Source organism: Amblyomma americanum, chromosome 2 (genome assembly GCF_052857255.1).
Source record: "Amblyomma americanum isolate KBUSLIRL-KWMA chromosome 2, ASM5285725v1, whole genome shotgun sequence".
Taxonomy (NCBI): Eukaryota; Metazoa; Arthropoda; class Arachnida; order Ixodida; family Ixodidae; genus Amblyomma; species Amblyomma americanum.
The window spans coordinates 46,580,500-46,602,538 of record NC_135498.1 but is presented as its reverse complement, the minus strand read 5'-3'; the positions used below and the strand labels follow the sequence as shown (position 1 = coordinate 46,602,538).

Sequence of the window (22,039 nt, the reverse complement as noted above, 5' to 3'; positions counted from 1 at the left end):
GTTGGGCGAACGCGTGGACGGTAGTTGATCCCCTATTCTCTTCCTTCCCTCCGCAGAAGCGGCACCCGGGCCTGTGGGAAGGCCTTCTGCACCTGTGCTTCGCGGGCGTGACGCTGGTCGGCCTGCGGCTGCACCTGATGGGCGCCCGGGCACCCGACTTCGCTCCGGCCGACAACCCGGCCGCCGACAGCGACAGCTTCCTCACGCGAACGCTCACCTTCCTCTACCTGCCGGCGTTCAACTTCTGGCTCCTGCTGTGTCCGCGCTGGCTCAGCTTCGACTGGTCCATGGAGGCCATCCCCCTGGTGCAGAGCCCCGCCGACCCGCGCAACCTCCTGAGCGCCGCCTTCTACGGGGGCCTCTTCCACCTCGTCTCCTGCCTGGTGCGCCTGGCCAACTGGCGCCGCGCAGCGCCCCCGTGTCACTGCAGTGCCTTCGCGCCCAAGCCGGCCTCGCTGCTCGCCCTGTCCGGGAAGCCGTACGGCAAGCGCTTCTCCAACAACAACAACAACTGCAGCAGCTACAGCAACGGCGGCTCCCTGGTCTCGCCTCCCTCGTGGAGTTGCGGCAGCTGCTCGTCGGCGTCCTCTTCGTCCTCGGAGTGCTCCGAGTCGACCAACGGCGGCGGAGGCGGCTCGGCGGTCGCCAGCGCCCTGTCCAACCAGCAGCTGGACGCCACTGTGCTGGCGCTGGCCATGATGGTGTTGCCCTTTGTGCCGGCCACGAACCTGTTCTTCTACGTGGGCTTCGTTGTGGCCGAGCGCGTGTTGTACGTGCCCTCGATGGGCTACTGTCTGCTGGTGGCCGTCGGCGCCGACCAGTTGTGCGGCTTCGCCCGGCGCGCGGCGCGACACGGCGCCGGAGGCGGGGACCTGCGACGCAAGTTGGTGCTCGCGGCGCTCGTGGCGCTCGTGCTGGTGCTCTCGCTGAGGACGGTGCGCAGGAACAGGGACTGGCTCACCGAGGAGGACCTCTACCGGTCGGGCATCCACATCAATCCGCCAAAGTGTGAGTGGCTATGGCGTGCGTGTGCTCAATTGCGGCCCTTTGAATTGGATGAGGCCGCCAAGCTGTGAGACGTGTGGCGTGTGTGTGTGTTGATTTTGTGTTACAATTTGTATTGAATGCAGTCGCCAAAGTGTGAGTTTGTCTGTGCATGCAGTGTCGACTTTGAATTGAACGAGCTCAAGCAGGACGTTTCCAGTCAGGGCCAAGCTAACATGCTTGGTGTATAGCGCAGTCAGGGTAACGCTTCGGCAATGTCACTGTTCAAGGCATCCGCTAAAGGACGCATGCTAGTGTTTTCTGACGCTGCCGACGGGCATCATTCGAAAGCCTGTCCAGCATGCATGTGTACCTTCTAGTGAACAAAACAAGCACAGTTTTCAGTTTTTATTGTAAGATCAAAGTGCACAGTGTAGAGCAGTGTAGTAAGTATAGCTGTTGAGGCGTACGAGACACTATTTGCAGTCGGGAAACTCCTGCCTACTCGTCTCCGAGCGGCTCACCGACAGGACGTATAACTGAAGCTACGCGTGTATTCGCTGGTTTTTTTCCTACGTGCGGCATAGCAGCTAAGGAACAATGCAGAACTCCATCATGTGTGTGCTGGCTGCAGTACTATGCGAGTGACTCTGCTGGGGGCTCTGCTTTATTTAGACAGTTATTAGACATTTTTAGCATACCGGAGACGTACTAGCGGAGGCGTATACCTGTTTACCGGACCCCTCCTGCGCACGCGCAGTGGCTCCCCCTCACCCCAACAGTGCCACTGCGCATGCGCAGGAGGGGTCCGGTAAACCGGTATACGTCTCCGGTATGCTAAAAACGTCTACTTTTTGCATAGCGTAGACGTATTAGCGTAGAAATTTACCGGTTCACCGGATGTCTCCTGCGCACATGCACTGACACTGCCTGGTTCCATCCATGCCACTACGCGTGCGCAGGAAGCGTCCGGCACACCGCTACACTTCTACGCTCGTACGTCTCCGCTATTCTAAAAGCCTCTATTGTGACATTCTCTCTTTTACCTTTTGTTCTACCCATGTGCTCACCTTCGTGTTGCTCGAAGGCATCCCTTGCAAATCTGCGGCAATGACGTTTAAAAATTAACCCGGGAAGAAGTGGCGGCGCAGAGACAACTTTATGCATGCTTTGCATATTCAACCGCGTGACAAAAGTCAGGTTTATACCGTCTATACCGTGCACTGTAGTGGCCATGAACGGGCGCCACTACCCCCTCGTGTTGCCGATTAAGGTCACGCCATCTATCGGAATGAAAAGTACCTTTGAAACTGTTATGCTGTGTAAGCGAAGTCATTTCTGGGGTCACGAAAACTAATTCATAATTTTGCCTGCTTGATGTGCTTCTACACCCGCACGAGTCCTCTAGAAGCCGCTCACGGATATATGGGACAATCAGGAACGGGCGGATTTAATTATGGGGGAGGGGTCCCCCTCAGATCGAGAAATTTTACATTGGAAAACCTTGCTGATTTTTTTTTCTTTGGGGGGGGGGGGGGGGTAAGCTGAAAAAAATGCATGGTGCAGATAGGACCGCCCTCTCCAAGAGTAAACCATAAATCCGCCCTTGCAATCAGGGACATATGTAAATGCAAGAGACCTGTTCAAACATAGGAAGGGCGCGTGAGCTCCAGACCTTTTTTTTTTTTCTAGTGCAAAGGCGCTACTTCACGAGGTCAAACCGGCTCACCGGTTTGTGTGAAGCTTAACCTTGAGGGTGACCGTGGGGAAACCATATATAAATAAATACCGCCGCGACTAGATTCGAACCCGCACCGCCGCGAAACAGATCAGCTTCGATGGCCACAGCGCGAGAGCACTATAGGCTATCGCCGCAGCTAATCACGTCTCTTATTAAACTGCAATACACTCTCGCGCTGTGCATTGCGCATCTTCATCCACTAATACTTCTCTCAAACTGATATTCGCGCATTGAGCTGTATGTGGCGGTAGTGACAGAGAGATGTTCGCTGCATGCATTGGCGTGGACAACGTCGCACCAGAAACACGGCACTACAGCAAAACGCGTTGGCGTTGACAACATTGCTGCACAAACGCTGCACTGGAGCATAGGCTGCCGGAGCACATTGAGCAAATTGGCATTGATGATGAAAAAGATGAAGACGCGCATTACTGGCTCCACGAGTCAGTGGTCACAGTCACGTTTTTAGATACGTGATGATAGTGTCCGCCTGCAAAAATTTGTGCTTTCGCTCAATATTTCGTGCGCAGCAATGCTAAACCGCCAGCATTTTTTTTCGTTTGCTTGTGCGTGTAATGATTTCAAATTTCGAGGCATTGTGTATCATTAGACAGCCAGAGAATATGTTTTGGTCACCTCGCGAGAAACGCTTGGCTGTGCTGCTGTTCAGCTCATACGTATTCTTCCCTCTTCGAGGAAATCAGTAAAAGCCGCGCTGAACTTGGCGTGCGCAGATTATAGCTCCACCATATTTCTCGACTTTTCTGTGTCCATCCATCACCCGTGACTTCTTTGATCACTGTCACGTGAACAGTTCTGAAAATTCAGTTAAAACTCGACTTAGCTAAGTGAAGAGCAGCTACGAATTATTTCGTTAAATCCGGAAGTTCGTAAAATCGAGGAAGGCGTTTTCCGCCCTTCGAAATATAAAATTGTAACGTAGCGGCACCCAAATGTTCCTGCGGCATCGCATTTCCCGACAACCCGCGCCTGCGCGTATGAAAAGTCCGCGAAAGCGGCCCGAATCGCTTGTGCGTGAAAGCGCCATCTGGTATAACGGATTCGCAGCCGAGGTGGGAAGCGCCGCCGACTGCCGAGTCATTTGTTCCGTGCAGCGGCGCAGCCTACAGGGCCGACTTGGCCTCCTAGATGTTACTACTGGCACGTTGCCAACAAGCTGAGAGAGATCGTAGGCAAAAAACGGGAGAAATCAGCTTTTCTTTTAACGCGATAGCGTTAAGGGTCCCCTGTCGCAGAAAAGCCAGTGTCGTCGGCGGCGTTGGCCGTGAGCGAGAAATTCCTCCTCCTCCTCCTCGCATTGTACGCCACTGCCTTAACAGATAGCGCGCGACGGCAGCGCCTCCCGCTCGTCTCGTTCGGGCGCAGTGGGGCCGTGCGGGCACGCAGGAATCACGCGGTGAGCGGCGAACAACGCAGCGCACATCCAAAGCGCGTTCACCACGAAGCTTGCGGCTTGCTGCCCGTTCGTTCGGCGCGGAAGCTATGCTGGCGTTCGTGGCATCGGGTTTGTCGAGAACGATGTGCCGACGAACTACGACTGCAACTTGAGTCCCGCGCGTTTCGGCTAGGCGCCTGGCAGCACTTCTACGTGGTTTGCCGCTCCGCGCGTCCGCTTCACCGTACGTAGCAGAGCGATTTGTCTAACGGGCAAGGCGTCGCGCCGAACGGGCGATGGCGTTCCTTGGACTCCCTGGCTGGGGGGCAACACGCTGTCGCGTTCCACTCTTAGAGGCGAAGCTTAAGCGTCCTCCAACTTTTTTGCACACTTATTCATCATTTATTTTGTCTTAAAGGCCCCAATGGGGCATTACATAGGGCCCCGGAAAAAATTCCCGGAAAAAATTTCGTTAAACCGTGTTTAGTGGCCGTTTGTTTCGTTATTTCGGGTTACTGATAACGTTGAACCCTCCGGGCACTTTCCGGGCAATCAAAATTTGTTCGTCAAATTGGGAAGCTAATAAAATCGGGTTTTGTTATATCGAGTTTTAACTCTAGTGTACGCAGCTTCAAACTACGACCAAACTGCATGGAAAATGACACAGATAAATGGCAACAAACACATGCGCGAAAAAAAAATAAAGTAAAAAATACGAACGTTTTAATTTCGTGAAGAAAAAAGATTACCTAAACATCAAACGTTTGTTCGATATCTGTTGTTCGATATCTGTTGGAACGGCGCACTCGGAAGTACACTGGCGTCATTTACCAGCGTAAGGCTCGAAACAGCACCTTATCCTGCATACGCATTCGCATAGAGAGCTTGTTTACTGCACTTGTCGCAAAAAGGTATATCGTGCCCTGCACGAAGCGACGAATGTCACTAACGCAGAGCAGAGCGCGCCGCTCGAGCTCTCTAGACAAGTGTGCGGATTGCTGTACATATCGGAGGGCAACTGAGTTCTGCTTCCATGTACGACACTCGTCCGATCGCACACAGCGTACGCTCAGGAGCTGGCGTTCGCGAACTGACATCTTCACTTTCACGGTGTGTCGTTCGTGTGCTCCACTGTTTCTTCTTCGAAGGTCTCGGTCCTAGTTCTTCCACGACCCCGAGCAGAAAAGAGCGTGTTTAGAGAATAAAAAAAATATAAAGAAATAGATGACAAGAGCAGCTATAGAACACTGCTTCTCATTCGATCAGTGTCGGCGTTCATTCCTCCCTTTCATCGTTGCCTCACTGGACTCTGTTCAGTGCATCTATTTCTTTTCCTGCTGGTCCGTTAAGCCGTGATTTTTGTTGGTGGTGCGATCATTTTTTTTTTAATTTTACATTACTATATATAGGGCGCTCAGAGCTTTTATATAGAGCACAGATCTCAGCCGACTCGATCGACTGCCCCCCCCCCCCCCCTTTTTTTTTTTCCGTGCATACCCCGTTCCCTGACAGCGCTCGAGCGATGCGGATTTCGGGGAAATCCATATCTAGAGATCTCGCGTTCACCGAACTGCCGCTGTCCGCCCTCTTTCAGAGATGAGCGGACACGCGTGAAATAAAACAGGGGTCAACTGCCGGCGCACCTGGGGCCCTGTCGTCGAGTTGTTTGCCTGCATCTGTTAGCTCGCGTCGAGTGCGCTCAGCAAAGGTTGGCTGCTTTTTGTGCGCCTCGTTTCATCACTTTCTCATCATGTTGCAGCGGTTTGCTCCTATTAGTTTGATCTCCCGCAGCTCGTTACACTTAGTGGTGCGGGCTGGGACACATTTTTTCTTGATTCTTTTGTTTAGTACCGATATAATCTGTGTATCTTTTAAAGCGATGGCATTAAAAGCCCCATGGGGCTTCGTCGGTCATAAAATTTTCCCATTGGCTGAAACGAAGTGACGTCACCAGACCGGAGCATTCCCACTGGCTGTAAGAAAGAAACGTCAGCTGACTGGAACGCTCTATTGGCTGGAGGGAGGTTACGTAACCAGACCCAAACTGAAGTCACTCCCTGTAAAAGCATCGACAGCTGCCAATCCTATCGCATTGTCAATACATAATGGAATTAATTAGTTGTCCCTGTGAATTTTTTTCCTGGTGATAATTTCAAATTAACTCAAACTGCGCCCTCTATTTTGCACCGCTTAGAAAACCCGCTCACAAATGCACACAAAGTGCACAGAGCACGTCTTACTACGGTAAAATACTTTCCCTTATTGTGCTTTGCACATATATTAGTTGGAATCGTCCGCTCTTCAATGCTGTATTTTCGGTTCTGCTGGTAGCATCGATTGAAAATTTTTGCCTGTGTTCATGCTGCGCCGTTTTCCCTCGGAGCATCTGTTTGTGGTTTTCGGGAACTGCTCTGAATTTGTGCGAGTATTTTTCAGCGTTTCTGCGAGCACGCCGAAATCGATGAATGTGCTGCAGCATTCACCGCTGACGTGACAGGGCAGAAATCAAACGCGACTTTCTTCAAAAACCGTGGGAGCTAAATTTGAGCCCGAAAGTGAGGTGTGGGCAGGGATTGGAGTGAAGGAAGGAATGTGGGAAGTTTAACTCGAGGAGTTGGCTGTCAGCGGCGTGTTACCGTTCGAGGAAAGAGTCAGGGAATTCCAGAGGCTGTAAAATAAAATATCTTAGTGTGTCATCGTATGTAGCAAAAATAAGCCACACTCCTCGGGGGTGAAGATATCAATAATCAATCTTGAGCGCCTCCTTGCTCGAGCCTTCGTTTTCCGGGCCCCATGTATAGGGAATTGAAGGTTTTGCTTTCGAGTTCTTTTCCCGTGCTCACAGTTCGCGGAGAGTTTGGTCTTTTAAATTTGGCTTCTCTAACGCTCTCGGTTGAGTTTCCAGCTGGATCTGTCGTGCGCGTAGGCTGAACGGACCAGCGAACAATTCATTCTATATATGCGTGCATGTCACCTTTCTTTCTTTCTTTCTTTCTTTCTTTCTTTCTTTCTTTCTTTCTTTCTTTCTTTCTTTCTTTCTTTCTTTCTTTCTTACAGTTTCATGTGCAATAACTACCTTAAGGATAACTGCGACTGCAATACCGTAATTAACGTTCATGACGTCGGCGCGTTTAATTTAAGAGGGTTTAGGAAATTATGCTTTGGATGCGAGCGCTTTGTGAGCGTTGCTTTGTCAGCCTTTATTTTTTGTTCATTTTTTACCTTTTCTGTATTTGGCAACAATTGAAAGTAACGGAGAGGTGATGGAGTTTTTCTTGGCTTCCATATTTTTTTTGCAATTTTAGACGTTCTTGCAGTCTTTCTTCTGTATTGTTTGGCCTAGAGATTGTGCAAATAAATATCTCCCTTTATAATAAAAAGCTTCTTTGCTAAAAGTTAGCTAAGAAAAGGACCATCTTCAGATACGTTCTCTACTTCGTTTTATCCCCAGGGGTCTTCTTCTCCTTCTTCCTTTCGATTCTTTTCTTCTTCTCTTCGTCTTCTTTTCGATTCCAAAAACACCCGTGCACTGAAACGCCATCCTAAAAATAAAAAAAGGAAGGCTAGGAAAAGTTGCGAATTCTTTCGCTATAACCAGTGTTTTGTTATACGAGCACACCCAAATAACGCGCTTCTCCTGTCGAGACCACACAAAAATCTGGTGGCAACCAGGGGTTCCTAGCCTTAGCTTCTAATTCCCTTCACACCTCCCCCCCCCCCCCCCCCCATCCTTTTAGAGAAGATAAGTTATGATCCGTGAACCTCTTCTATTGTTCACCGTATTACTCAGCGTAAAATTTCTGATCGGTTGCCGTACTGGGTCGGCCACCTTATAACTTCTGGTCCGTCGCCGTGTCCGGTCTTCGCCGAATAACTTCTGGTCGGTTGCCGTATTAGGTAGGCCACCTTATAACTTCCGGTCGGTCGCCGTGTTTGGTCGTCCACCGTGAAAATTCTGGTTGGTCACCGTACGATATAGCTTGCTGGCTCACATGTGTATTGGCAAGAGGATAGCGGTACCTCCATGGTCACGTATCATTTTGTTTGCCCCGTGGCTTTCACCAGGCCTCACCGGCTCTTTATTTTTCTCCCAACGACTGGGGGTAACGGGAAGTTTGAGGCGTGAATTGCTGCCTCCTGGACTCGATACGGCTTTTTTATGGGCACAAAGAGTGAATCACGATTCATGCGAAAGTACGTGCACGGTGTCGTATGTGTAGCTTCGAGCCCTACGTTAGTCGTGAGGGAAGACAACATGCATTCCGCACTGCGGCGTTCACGCTGTAGACGAATGCAGGGTCCACTGTATTCTGTTAGCAATTATGCGTCCAAATGGGAGTAAATCTTTTGTCTAAGGAGGTTTCATTTACTCCATCTATATGGGGCATGCTATTTACTCCGCTATTCAAGCGAGGTATTTAGCAGTAGAAGAGTAAAATTTATCATCTTCGTGGTTTCAACGGGTCGTAAAACCCTTCACAGCACCGTTTCGTTGCGTGTTTTTTCTTTTTTCTTTTTTAGGCGGTGCGGGAATAGGGTCCTGTTAACCCATAACGAATGGCTGACTTCAATTTCCTTTTTCTTCTTCTGCTTTCTTTACAGCGTACGGCAACTTAGCCAACATTCTGAGTGCGCACGGCAAGAAGGGCGAAGCGGAGTGGGCGTACAAGAAGGCCCTCACCTACCGCTCCAACATGGCCGACGTACACTACAACCTGTGAGTCTCCCGGTTCACCGCAGCCTCGCTGAAAGTCCCAGAGTTTTGTCGCATGCTCGCAGTTTTGCCGAAGAAATTTGGGAAAAAAAGTACGGCGCTGAATTATAAATAATAATAAATAGTTATTCGATTGAAGCGGGCAGAGTGGGTGAGGGAACGAACGCGTGTTAATGGCATGCCCGAAATTGCATGCCCGAAATTTTGATTTCATTGCAGGAAGCCCCGTGGGTTCATAATATAACTCGAAATCATGGAATCATTGTGCAGCTTCTCTGAAAACTTTTACAGATGCCTGACACCGCAGAGCTTTCATGTTGCTGCGAATTTCGTAATGTTTACTTCTTAAACAGTGTTCGGTTATCGCGCCTGACATCGTTTTGTTAGCCCCGTGAGGAGAAATTAGAGGCTCTCTAGGCGCGACTAGGTGTGTTCCCAATCGATCCCATTCAGGCACAGCCACGGCGATTTTGGTTCCGACTATAAAGGCTGGTTCACATGCAAGCGATTCAGTGAATTGAGCAAACAGCGTCGCGGCGCTACGAAGGTTTTCGCGGCTTTCGTTTCACATGCGTCGCCGCTTTTTTTTTCCTCCATGGCGCTTCCCACTGCTAGACATCCTACCACCGCTGCGAGAGCCAACGTTGCTGGCAAAAGATATGCGCTTACAACCGGTTTCAGTGGTCTGCAGACACCAAAAAGCGTAATATATAAGCATTATTTTGTCATTTATTCTCATATATTACGTAAATAAAAATAAATCTTGTGTTTTAAGCATTCAACACCACTTATAATTTTTTAAAACAAAAGTTTTTACGTGCGGCGTACGAACACTGGTGTACTACTGATCACGTGGCAACGCCGGGCCGTCATTAGACGTTTTTAGCATACCAGAGACGTACTACTGGAGACGCATATCGGTCTGCCGGGCCGCTCTTGCGCACGCGCAGTGGCTCCCCATCACCCCAACAACGCCACTGCGCATGCGCAAGAGGGGTCCGGCAGACCGGTATACGTCTCCGGTATGCTAAAAACGTCTATTGGTTCATAAGCGGCGCTGCCACCGCGAAGAATTTCCAACTTGCCCGAACCCGAACCTCGCCCCTCCAGCCACAGTAGCTGCCGCCGCCGCTCGAGAGAGGGTGTACGCGCCGCGGCGGCGGGATTCGCGAGCGTTTCGCTTGCATATGAAGCAGCCTTAACGCTTAGCGCTGGTGTTACTATTATCATCATCATCATCATCATCATCATCATCATCACTGAGTTCTCTTTCCTTAGAGGTGCAACCCGATCAAAACTAAAGGAATAAACTTGCGCAAAGGGATTTGAAGGAGAGGGACGTGAGGACAGGACAGAGTGCTCTGTCCTGTCCTCACGTCTCATTGTTCTTCAAATGCCTTTGCGCAAGTTTATTCCTTTAATTGCTGTTATGAACCAACTTGCCCAGACAAAAGTGCTTACTGAACCGATCAAAATGCACGAAGAACTTTCCGTCATATTTCTGTTGCACGACACAACTCTGTGTCGTGCGACAAGCATACCTGTACGATGTGTCGTGTGACAGAGCCTCATGTCGTGGGTTCTGTATCACGACAAAGGTGTCTGTAGTGGGAAGTTCGCTTAATAAAGAGTTTTGCTGGTGACGTCTTCATCTGCCCGTCGGTCTGCTTGTCGCCACCGAGCAGTCTCGTTCATGTGTGGTTTCCTTTTTTTTGACCCCCAGAGGAATTCTCCTGCAAGAGCAGAACCGCCTGGAGGAAGCGCTTCAGAGCTACAAGCTTGCAATTCAGTTCAGGCCTAGGCTAGCAAGTAAGTGTCTGACTTTACTATAACTTTTCCTTGCTACTGGGGCTTGCTGGAGCCGGAATCCGCTAAACATGCCTCTCCTTTAGCTGATGTTTACTAACACTTTTTTCTTTTTTTCAAAACTTTTCCAGTGGCTCACCTTAACATGGGCCTTGTCCTTGGCATCATGGGCAGGAAAGAAGAGGCCATTGAAGTGAGTTGATTTATATCATATCCTTTTTTTACCTAATTTTCAATGCTGTAGTCAACCCTTTTAAGGCTTTGAGTGCCGCATACTTGTTTTGTATGTGCAATATTTATTTCACTAAGACTTTTAACTGCGAAAGTATTTTTGTAAGCTAGTCGAATCGTTACTGAGAGCCTGATGCGACATCGCACGCCTTACATTTCTCCTCGATCGAAATGCAACCGCAGCGCCTGTGTTTCTTATTGTGAGGAGAAAGAAAAGGTTCTGGAGAAAGGAAAGGTGCAGTAACTGTCTGAATGCCAGTGGACATCTCTAATCCACCATGGAGGAAGAGGTGTGCGAGGCTAAAGGGTTGTAGTGGGTCAGTGAATCTTACTGGTTTGTGACATAGATTTTTACAAAGCAACACTGGGGGCCATAAGCCCCCTCCCCCTTCAAGACAGTCACGGAATAATTCCGATCACATGGATTTCTTTAATGTACACCAAAATCTGAGTCATTGGATGTTTTTGCACTTCACCTCCATCGAAGTGCGGCCTCCGCGGTCGGGTTGCACCCGCGACCATGCGCTGAGACGTCTGCGCCATAGCTAGTGAACCATCGCTCTGGGTGGAGTGGTAGAAAAAAATAGAAATGACGTAGAGGCAGAAACCAATAATGGTATTTTGACATGAGTGGGTCCAACACACATGTAGTCGTGTCCATGGTATCGTGACATAGCTAGTGCCTACATCGTAAAGATGACCACAGGAGCACATTCTTGACATAAACTGACTTGCTCTTCCAACCGGTCTTGCCGCTAGGTGTACCGGCATTGCGCCCAGTTGGACAGCGCGGGTCTCAAGGACCCCAAGACGCACGAGAGCACCAAAATATCGGCCCTCTTCAACCTTGGTAGGCTCTACGCTGACGAAGGCAAATACAAGGTGAGCAATTCGAGGGGGGATTAAGCAGGGTTCTCCACTTGTGACCATTCCCTACTGGTTTTAAAGGTTAGCGAATATGTGGGCACATTTCTGTATCCTGCACAGCTGACACGTGTAGCTGGTCCGCTGTTTTGTGAAACCACAAAACATAGGGGTCGCTAAAAGTTGAACGAGTTGCATCCATTTGTGACATTTCATCGATGGTTGTTACAGGCGCTTTTTAGTAATTATTTTACATGTCCTACTTTATGGTTCTCTTAACAATTGAAAATTATTACATAACTGAGATGCAACTTTTTTTTACTCCCGTTTCTGCTTTCAGGAGGCGATCAGAGTTTACCAAGAAGCGGTCGCCAAGATGCCGGATCACTATCAACCGCAGTCTCTCTACAATATGATGGGTGAGTTTTTAGGCCATCATATAACCAAGTTTAGCATCATGGCACATAACTTCTTTCCTCACGTCGTGGTGTTACTTTATTCTTGCAGTGATATACCGCTGCTAGGTAAGCTGGGTGAAAAATTGTGTTGTTAGCAGTCCTCTTCGCTCCCCTGACTCTTTGGTAGCGCACAAAAAACATGGAATTGCATGAACGCCTGGCATTATTGCAAAGCACAGTGCACAAGGGTAAGAGGGAGAGATAGCAGGAGCATGGACATCCTGGCACACGAGCAAAGTGCGGCTCGTGAGGAGTGGGACCACGTAGCAGCCTGCCAGTAGAGTGAAGTGTCTTCCTGTTTTCGATTGCGGCTTTTCTAGAAGGTTCCCTTGAGTTGCTGGATGCAAAGTTCAGCAGCCGGATCTGTACGCCCGGAAGAACCTGAAGGACGCGAGGCTAAATGCTGTCTCGACAAAGTGGCGGTTCCTGCCCATTCTTATTCTGTTATCTCGATGAACGCCACGCTGCTTACGTTTTTGGCGTGTCTACAGTCCGGGCTTGGTGTGGCGGGTTTAGCTAAGATCACAGGAGCACCAAACTAGCCAGGTTCATTAAAGGCACGAGGTTTGCATGTGTGATTGACTTGAGAAGAATGCTAGTTTGCACGGCCCTGCAGCCTGTCAGGGAAGCAGGACTGGCAAGATGGAGGCAGTCAACTTCCTCAGCGTTTGCTGGTGAACATGAGGCGTGAGAGCGGAAGTCATGCCACCTGCCGTGATCTACGTTGTTTCGTGCTTGGAGAGGAACCTCTGAATCATTTTTTCCCTTAGTCATTACTGGCGATTTTAGATATACTAGCGATGTTTGCTAAAAATTACGCATTATTCTTTATCCTCAAAAAAAAAATAGTTGTTGGTTTTTTTCTTCTCTTTGCAGTAAAACATTGTGACTGCCTGAAAATTTGTGCGCAGTATTGAAAAGTCTTCCTGATCACCTACCATTCACAATCTCGCAGGTGAAGCCTACTTCAAGTTGGGTGACTACGTCGAAGCGGAGCGGTGGTACAAAGAAGCTCTAAGGGCGAAGCACGACCACATCCCAGCACACCTGACCTACGCGAAGCTCCTGTCAAAGCTGGTAAGGCGTTATGCTGGTTTAGCAGTAGACTCTTCAATTTCCCGCGTCAAGTTAAATTCACGCGCTAACATGCTGCCAATGTCGTTGCTCTTTCACCCCTATTAATCAGTGTAGTACATCCTTATCATTACTGGAATAAAATGGGAAGGGCTGTAAAGTTTAAAGGAATTTTATGATGTAAACTATATGCAGTACCTTACTTAATGTAACAGATTTCTGCTATTTATCTTTTTACATGCAGTTGCCCACGTTTCCATAACTATTAAATTAACAAAGTAGAATAACAAGCATTAGTCGTAGTAATATGGTGAATTCATGGAAAAACAGGCTTCATTATTGTTATGAATGTAAGAACCTGGCAAAACATAAGGGGAAAAAAGGCAACTAACCCACTCTATCCACCTTCGTTATCGTCCCGTTTCAGTACTGTTTTGCGGTTGCCATGTGTAGAGTTTTTCTCCTTTAGACGCCGCCACCATAGAGTTACCAGCCTTATTGAAGTATACTCCTGAACAGGCATGGTGTGCTTACATTTGGCATTGTTGCTCTACGTTCACAGAACAGGCCTACAGAAGCGGAGCAGTGGTTCCTTCGGGCAAAAGGACTGGCTCCGAATGACTCCAGCGTGTACCAGCATTATGGTAAGCTTCAGAAAGACCACATATCATGAAAATTTTATGGGGGTCTGGCAGGAATAAACAACAGGCTTCTATAAAAATTCAGCATATCTTTCATTTAATGTCACAAATGTAAGCTAACACCTTGAGTATATGGCTCGAATTTCTTTATTTTTATCTGCGATTTTTGTCGGACACAAATCAGTACATAGTCTTAAATTTTATCTAGAATTTTTAATGGCAATAATTTAACTAATGTAGCCTCCTTTAGCGCATTCTCAACTATGCATCTGGCCTCATATTTAAATGGGGTATTATCTTTACGAAGGTTGTTGTCAACCAAGCATTTCCAATGCAGGTCAGTTCCTGTCTGAGTCTGACAGGCACATGGAGGCGGCGGAGCTTTATCTGCGTGCCGCCGCACTCGCTCCAGATGAGTATGAGATCATCTTCAATGCTGCCAACACACTGAGGTAAGCATCAAGCCTCTCTTTTCCTGCTTTCGCTTATAGAGAACTGAGTAATTTTAGCGAATGCACATCTATAGAGGTGAGGTACCACATGCAGCAGAGAATACACGTTTCGACAGTGTACTGTGTACTGTACAGGGACACTTAAAGGAAGCTTCTTGAGATAAGTGACGCCATGGTTTGTTTTTGCAGTAAAAACACTATTTTAAAAATGACATTTGTGAAAATAACAAAAAAAGTTATGAGGAAAAATGTAGCGAAAAACGGTCTCACTGATGGCCAGCGCAGTGAGTAAAAAATCACTGGGTTTCAACCCTAAGTGAATGAATGCACATCACAGCACTTATTAAGGCAATGCCCTACTTGAGTTCCTGCCATCACTCTGTGTCTCTGTTATTTCTACGTTTTATAAATAAAAAAGTTTGGAGACCATATGAAAGTCAAGTAGTGACTTCTGGAGCCACTCGCTCCGTAAGACTGCGTAAACTGGCATAGACGGTCAATTCGATGTGCACTCTACTAAATACTAACTGGGTAGTTCAGGGGCCCGTTTACCTTAGCAGGATACATATGGATCACAAGGGCCTCAACAGCCCAGTTTTGCGAAGTCACTTGACATAAAATTATCATTGGCTGCTTTCTTGTCAGAGTTTAAGAGATGCTAGTTGTTTTCCTTCACTTTTCAGCTGTGACAAGAATGTGCAAAGGTGTGGTTATAGAATGGCAGAAGTGAATATATAGTAATGCATGGAAGCCTGTACTGGTACAGAAACAAGAAAAGGAAGTCATGATCGCATGCCATGCATTACCTGCTCTGCTGGCTTTGTCCTTGCTGATCTACGATTCTATAGGCACAAACGATTGTGAATGCCAGGAAGCATGTCTTGTTGGTGGATGTTGCTGGGAATTCTCCCGTTTACCTCCAAGCGCATTCCGTTGCTTTCCTTTTCGTTGCTTGTTTTCATTTGTTTCTGAGCTACTGTCGTCGGTGAAGTACTGTTCTGTCGAGACTGCTGCAAAAATGGCTACAAAGTGTTTCTGGCTCTCTCATTTCTCCTACAGGCAAGCGGGCAGAAATGCTGAAGCAGAGGCGTTCTACTACACTGCAGTGAAACTGCGACCCGGTGTAAGTGCACTTTGTTGTGTATCCCTCTACTGCAACTGTGAATGCATCACAGACGAAAACGGCCGGAATGGACAGGCTCAATATAGTATTGCCTTAAGAATATATAAGCTCTATTTGTGGAAAGAGCTGCGGAAAGCTCTATTGTAACGGTTGCGCGCTGCACTCGGACAGCGGGTCAGTAGCGCACGTCCTCAGGCGCAGTTTTATATTGATGCTGACCGCTGAACGCATCATTAAAAGCAAATTCTAGGTTTCACATTTGTTGATTTCGGTATGGTTGTGTACGTTCACAGACACGTTGCACTTTTGCCTGTAAAGTGTGCTCTGTTGCAATTGTCATACTGATGAGGCAAAGCCAACTTTCAGTACACAATTTTATCAAAGGCTTGAAGTAGCACTGGTTAGTGTTGCGACTGTCTTGTGCTCTTGATACAACGTAAGCATAAACTGACCATCTGAAACTCCATTTTAAATTTGTTCCACCCTGTTTTATTTATAATGTTGTGCGCTCTTGCGAAGTTTGACTGCATTCCTCTCTTTTTTCTGAAACTACACAACAGCTGCTACTCCTTTGATTTCATTTTGACTCTACCAGGTGTTTGAATGTCTGATTATTAAATATAAAAACTTATGTCCTCCTGATTTTCTAAAAATGCAAAGAGAGCCAAAATCAGTGGCTCTGCCTAGTGTGTGTGGGTAAATTTGTATTCCGTTTCGTAATTATCTTGTGTGTGTGTGTGCTTTGAAGAAGGTGATAAAGTTATATTTAATGAGTATTTGCCACACTCTGTCTGGTGGTTATATGCTCAATGATAGTTCAACACTTCTGGAATATATAGAACTGTTTGACAGCAGAAAAGCACTGAATTTTGGGACCTATTTTTCAGTAAGCGTAGGATTAGGTTCTAGGATATATTTTCATTCAAAAACAGGCTAAAGGCAGTCTAGTGCCATTTATTTATTTATTTAGCTTTTGAGTAAACATAGTTGAATTGCAGCTTTGTTTTATTGGCTGACATGCAGCTTAGGCTTTAGGCAAAACAGGCTTCTTGCATCCTGCACCTAATAGCTGAGGATTGGGTGCAATAAATTGATAGCAATAAGAAGATATCTTATGCTCTTCTTTGGTGTTGTCCCCTTTTGTTGTACTCTTCTTAGCACTCTCAGTGTGAATCCAAATCTGCACATTTGGAGGTGTTTAACGCTACTTCATTCGCACTGCAACTGCTTTTGTGTTTTCGGTGCTGTGGGCAGTGTAAGATATGAGAAATACTTTATCTTGAATACACCAGAATCCTCTATTTTCTTCTTGTTTCCTGCTGCAGGAGGTCACGAGTCACATGAATCTCGGCGCCATGCTGCACGTCAACGGGAAGCTGCTCGAAGCGGAGTCCAGCTACCTCGAGGCGCTCCGACTTAAGCCAGACGACCCAATAACACAAAACAATCTCCAGAAGCTACGAAATCTGCTTGCCCAGAAGGGGCTTCGGGCTACCGGCATAGTCAACAACCGACGGTAGCGGGGTCGCCTGCCGAGATCACTATGGCAACAAGCGCGAGGTACCGCCGGAACCGGAAACACCTCATCAGTGCACGTACGCTTTGAAAGCGCCAGTGCCAGCCAAGAACCTTGGCATCCACCCTCGTCTGATTGAGGCTTGTCTGCAGATGTTGCCTGCCGGATTTCTTCAGCGAAGTTCATCATCGAAGTTCGCCGAAGCTACACGGTGCCTCTGCTACCTTGACAACATCATCGGCGCCGCTCCTGATGTGTTTTTCACTAGCTTACTTTCGTTGTTTTCACCACTTTGTGGGGTTTTCCTCAGAAGTTGCAGGAGAAACAACTGTGTCCTCTACTGCTCGCAAAACTGACTATCGCCGTCGAGTTGACTGCACAGAGCCTAGTCAGTCCTCTTTTCTGCCCTATTATTTATGACGGTACTTCTGTTGTCTGACATGTACAGAAACAGCAGCAGCTCTGGAAGCGAGTGACTCCATGTCAGTTCTTTGTGCGGTATGAGCTCTCTGTGAACAGAACTGGAAATAGTCTCTCGTTGGCTTTCCATCTTTATTCTCGTGCGAGTGAGAGGAAAGCAGTGAATACATTGTTTAGTCACTTGCGTCTGGCCGGACTCGATGCAGTAAGAATAATTTGTTTCTCTACGTCTGTATCTGTATCTCTCCGGTTTGATCATCATGTCCCCTCTTGTACCCAGAATCCCTTGCACTTCAGCAATTATGTTATTCCCTCCTACGAAGAGCAAGAGGTCTAGTCAAAGTGCTGACGCGCCACTGTGGCTCGTCCACTGTAGTTACTCCCCTGTTCGGATGTTCGCCTTCCCCGTCCTGGTTTTTTCTTGTTCTTGTTTTTTATTTTCTGATTTATGCTCTTGTTTTGCGTGAACCCAAAGCCCGCGTATGCGTGTTGTGCTAAGCTTCACGTCTAGGTAACTAAGCGGGGATGATGTAGTGAACAAGAGGCTCCTTTTGATTTTTTTTTCTTAAACTGAAGGAGAACGGAGGAAAGAGGACGGAGAAAAAAAAAGATAAATCTATATATTGAGTTGTGATACACGCGATTTTTTTTTCTCCATTTCCGACGCAATCGCCTGGCGCACTCGACCAAACTTTTTGCTTCCATGTAGTTCGGCAGAAAGATATAGTATATATATGTATAAATATATACATATACTTTTCTTGACTCATCCGTCGTCTTTGTGTACAGAAAGCCATGTAGATAGACAACACGCGGCAAAATGGGCTCAGGGCCAATTAAATTTGGGATAAAGTTCGAGCACTGACATGTTTCGTGTCCTGGTTCATTCTGAGTTTGTTGGTTTTTTAATAAAATATGCTTGCAGGACAGAGTTACTGAATTGCTATCAGAGCTTGAAGAGTGTTCCTGTCTTCGGGATGTTTTGTTTTGGAAGAGTAATGCAAAACTACTGACATATTTTGTTTCTGATTTTTGTGCACCACACATTTCTGCTTTATTACAATTTCTTTTTGTAGATACAACCGTACATTTTACCTTGCCAGAGAAATAACGGCCAAACGCGTCATAGTATTATACTGAGTGTACATTTAACGAATCTAAAGCTGAGGAACACCGCTCGTGAAACTACCCATTAGCTCGAAAACTTTGCATTCATGTTGTGTAAATAGCAAAGCCTTCTGCCACATCCCACTGAGGTAATGACCACCTCCCGAGTCTGTTATTTTGCTTTGTCCTGCGACGGATGATTTCTCTCATTCGCTTTAAAGCCTTCATTCTCTGCGAATTCAAGCTTCTGTGCTCTTTTTTCCTTTTTGGCTTGCGAGAGCTTCGAGGTGCTCCAAGCAGAGGTTGCTTGGCCTGCCCATTGTAATTATATGAAAATATGTGAGCGAGAGAAAGAGAGAGAGATAAGATAGCCGCGTGATTTCTATAGGCTGGTTGGGAGCGTAAGCAATCTTCGCTGCCCGCTTCTGTTCTGTGAAGCATGGGCGGCCATTAACTTATTTATATTTATAGTTTCTTTCTTCGCTTGATCGACACCCAATGAAGATCCATTAAGGTGCACCCGGGGAATGTGATTTTTCACCATTGGCAACAGAGACAAGAAAAAGACGTGCCATCAGCATCAAGAAGCCGGCGTGCATTGGTCATGTGTCAGTGCAGCTGCGCAGACAACTGTGTCATGCAGTTGAACCGCTGCATTATTCGCGCTGGAAAATTAGTGTCTTCTGCTCCGTGTGTCAGGTGTTGGGCCGAGCGAGGACCAGATCGCCTAATGTCGTTTGCGGAGCCTGTAGACTATTGCTGTACCATGTGCACCCGAAGTCGTGAGTCGACTAATATATAATGAAGATAAAATTATCCTTGCACAGATGGGAAATATGGGGTTTTCTGCCAGTCGTTATTGTTACTATAGAACCTTGATGATTCCAACTAGCCTAATTCGAACATTTGCTTTATTCGAACTTACGTTTTGGCCCCGTCAACATCACGTGCGATCGGGCGCCCTGTGATTAAAATTTCTCACAACTTGGAACAAATTTATGATCCCCTTCCAGCTATCTAAATTCGATGGTAGTTACCTTGGCATTCTGGGTGATACCGAAGAAAAAAGTTAGACTGACGCAAGATTGAGAAGACCAGAGCTTGACATGGTGCGGTGAAAGTGTTGTTTTCTTTTGTTTGCTTGTTTTTAAGAATTTTCTCGGAGTTCGTTAAAGAAGCACTGCCCTTACTCTGCAATCAGGTCAGGAAATAAAGATTTGCGGCAGAAAGTTATGTTGATAGCTGTCATGCCAGCGTCCATAACATAACCAGTTATTGCTTTTCGGCCTTTTGTTAATGCATGTTGAGAAAATACACTTCTTTCAGAAATAAAGAAACTACACCAAAATTTCCCAGTCTCTCAATTTTGTGAATCTTCAAGAAATTTTTCCCGTTTTATTACGCTCTAAGCCAGAAGAACAGTGGCACTCCAGTGGTTTTTATTTTGGACTCCTGACTTCGGGTGGACACGACGTGGATGCCTTAGTTTTTATGTTTGATGCAGTGTCTCTTCCGTACACACTCGCAGTTCCCGGTTTGTTTTATTTCACCGGCCTGTCTGCAAATGCGTCTCCCCGCGCCTGTATGCTGTCAAGCCTGGCACATCCGAAGCCTGTGTGTGCCGAAATGTTGAAGATAATAAAGAAGAATGTTATAAAAGAATCCTGGGAATGACGCACGTGCGTAATAAGATTTAGGCTTTCCTAAAAAGTTCTGTACAATACATTAAGATATTTACAAATAAATTTTTGAATCTAAGGATTGGGACTCCGTTGTCTGCTTTGTTTCTTCTCTTCCAGGTGGCTTGATAGAGGTAAGGCTGGCAAACTACCGAGGTAGCACCGAAACGATACAACAATATGACTTTTTTGTCTTGGTCAAACGTTATATCATCAATTGTTCTTAATGTCCTTTTTTTAAATGTTTGTTAAATGTTACAAATAAGGTTTAGGATAACATTTTCCTCATGGTAGACATTAAAGCAACATACATGCCACTTTTGATAAAATGCTAAAGTAACCCTGCAAGACCAGGCCTGCCAATTGTGATCGTCACAACTTCAATCGACATTTTAAACGTGAGACAATGAGGGCTACACACTGCTGTGCATCGGAACCTATACATATGCAACTCACATACTCGCCCTAACGGATAGCATGGCTTCAAGCTCATATAGCTAGCCATGTTGATTGTCATAAGTGATATGGTGGATGGGCGACATACAAAATTTCCTACTGAGGCATTTGGATTATGTATGCATTCTGTAACGGGCAGCATTATAGATATTTAACTGCAAAGTTCTGCTAGTTGAAAAACATTACTGCACCAACAGTGGGAAACGTTCTCTGATACAATGCTTGAAATTATTGCCAGTGCTGTTTTATGGTTGTGAACTGAACATTGTAATAAGATTAGAATTTGTAATGTTGTTATGGTAGTGACGAACATTAAAATAAAATTTCTAACACATCATTAGCATAGCGCTTAGATTGAGCGGCAATATTTACCTCGCAACTTATGTCATCTGTAAATTTTTAGATTAGCATAATGTCCGAGTAACCTTACTGTATCTCACACAACAATCTATAACATTACCTGTATGCAGTGTTTGGTTCTACCTGGGAAGGTGGCAATAAAACACGTCAAGCAGCAGTCTTGGATTTATATATGTTAGGTACTTCCTTAAACCAGCTTACAAACATCTAATTACATAAAAACACAGATGCACGCTTTTGTCCTCTAACATCAGTTTATATACTACATATGACCGCCCACTCCAGAACATTTTGTAGTGAAACTTAACGGATAAAAGCTTTTCTGGCATTAGTTAATGCAGCAAGAATTGCATGTTAATTTCTTTCGTTATCGAGTGCCGGGATGAGGCTCCAAGTGCGTTTTGTTTATTTTTTCTCATTGATTCCATTGACAATAAAAAGCGCATAAACTCCCTCTGCAGAGTACATGTGCTTGCGTGAGAATCATATCTCGAGGTTGTGTGTGCTTTTTTCTCGGGAACAGGAAAAGTATTCTGCCGCGGGCGATGAAATGCTCCTCGTGACAAACGTATAAATACTCTCTCAGTGTGTAATAATGGGAAGAAAAATCGCCCGAATCCTCAGGACTGCACTGTGTTTATATCTGCTTAGCGCTTGCAACTGCAAATTGTGTTTTTATTGAAACTTGGGAGTTGCACCAGCTCTGCACACTCGTAGTTAGTAGCCAACTGTATCACACCTGGGATAACTAGCTAGAAAAGATGCCGTTATTTCACAAGCATCGTCGAGTTGGTGCTCACAAAGTGCTGAAAAGCCGAAGAACTGTTTTTGCAGTAAAACCTCCGTATGAAAAGTGGTGCGTTCACTCAATGACAAGCAGCTAATAAACTATGTTGCCAGCCATATGAGTATCAAATGTGCATGCATGCACGCACGCGCGTAATGTCTAATTTGCTTCTCGCCAGCTTCTCCGGCTTGCACTGCTGATGCTGAACGCTGTATTACAAAATGGTGCCA

The 22,039-nt window shown here is 46.5% G+C and overlaps 1 protein-coding gene across 1 annotated transcript in view; it reads left to right on the top strand.

The window, feature by feature from the left end:
* The window catches only part of Tmtc2 (Transmembrane O-mannosyltransferase targeting cadherins 2), a 315,006-nt gene extending 294,718 nt beyond the window's left edge, over positions 1-20,288 (top strand). The window contains exons 4-14 of the mRNA XM_077654186.1: positions 57-1,008; positions 8,724-8,838; positions 10,559-10,644; positions 10,773-10,834; positions 11,632-11,754; positions 12,077-12,155; positions 13,150-13,271; positions 13,831-13,912; positions 14,247-14,361; positions 15,421-15,484; positions 16,810-20,288. Of these exons, the coding sequence (XP_077510312.1) occupies positions 57-1,008; positions 8,724-8,838; positions 10,559-10,644; positions 10,773-10,834; positions 11,632-11,754; positions 12,077-12,155; positions 13,150-13,271; positions 13,831-13,912; positions 14,247-14,361; positions 15,421-15,484; positions 16,810-17,004 (1,995 nt within the window). The 3' untranslated portion in view covers positions 17,005-20,288. The remainder of the gene's footprint in view (positions 1-56; positions 1,009-8,723; positions 8,839-10,558; positions 10,645-10,772; positions 10,835-11,631; positions 11,755-12,076; positions 12,156-13,149; positions 13,272-13,830; positions 13,913-14,246; positions 14,362-15,420; positions 15,485-16,809) is intronic.
* The last annotated feature ends 1,751 nt before the right edge of the window (positions 20,289-22,039 follow it).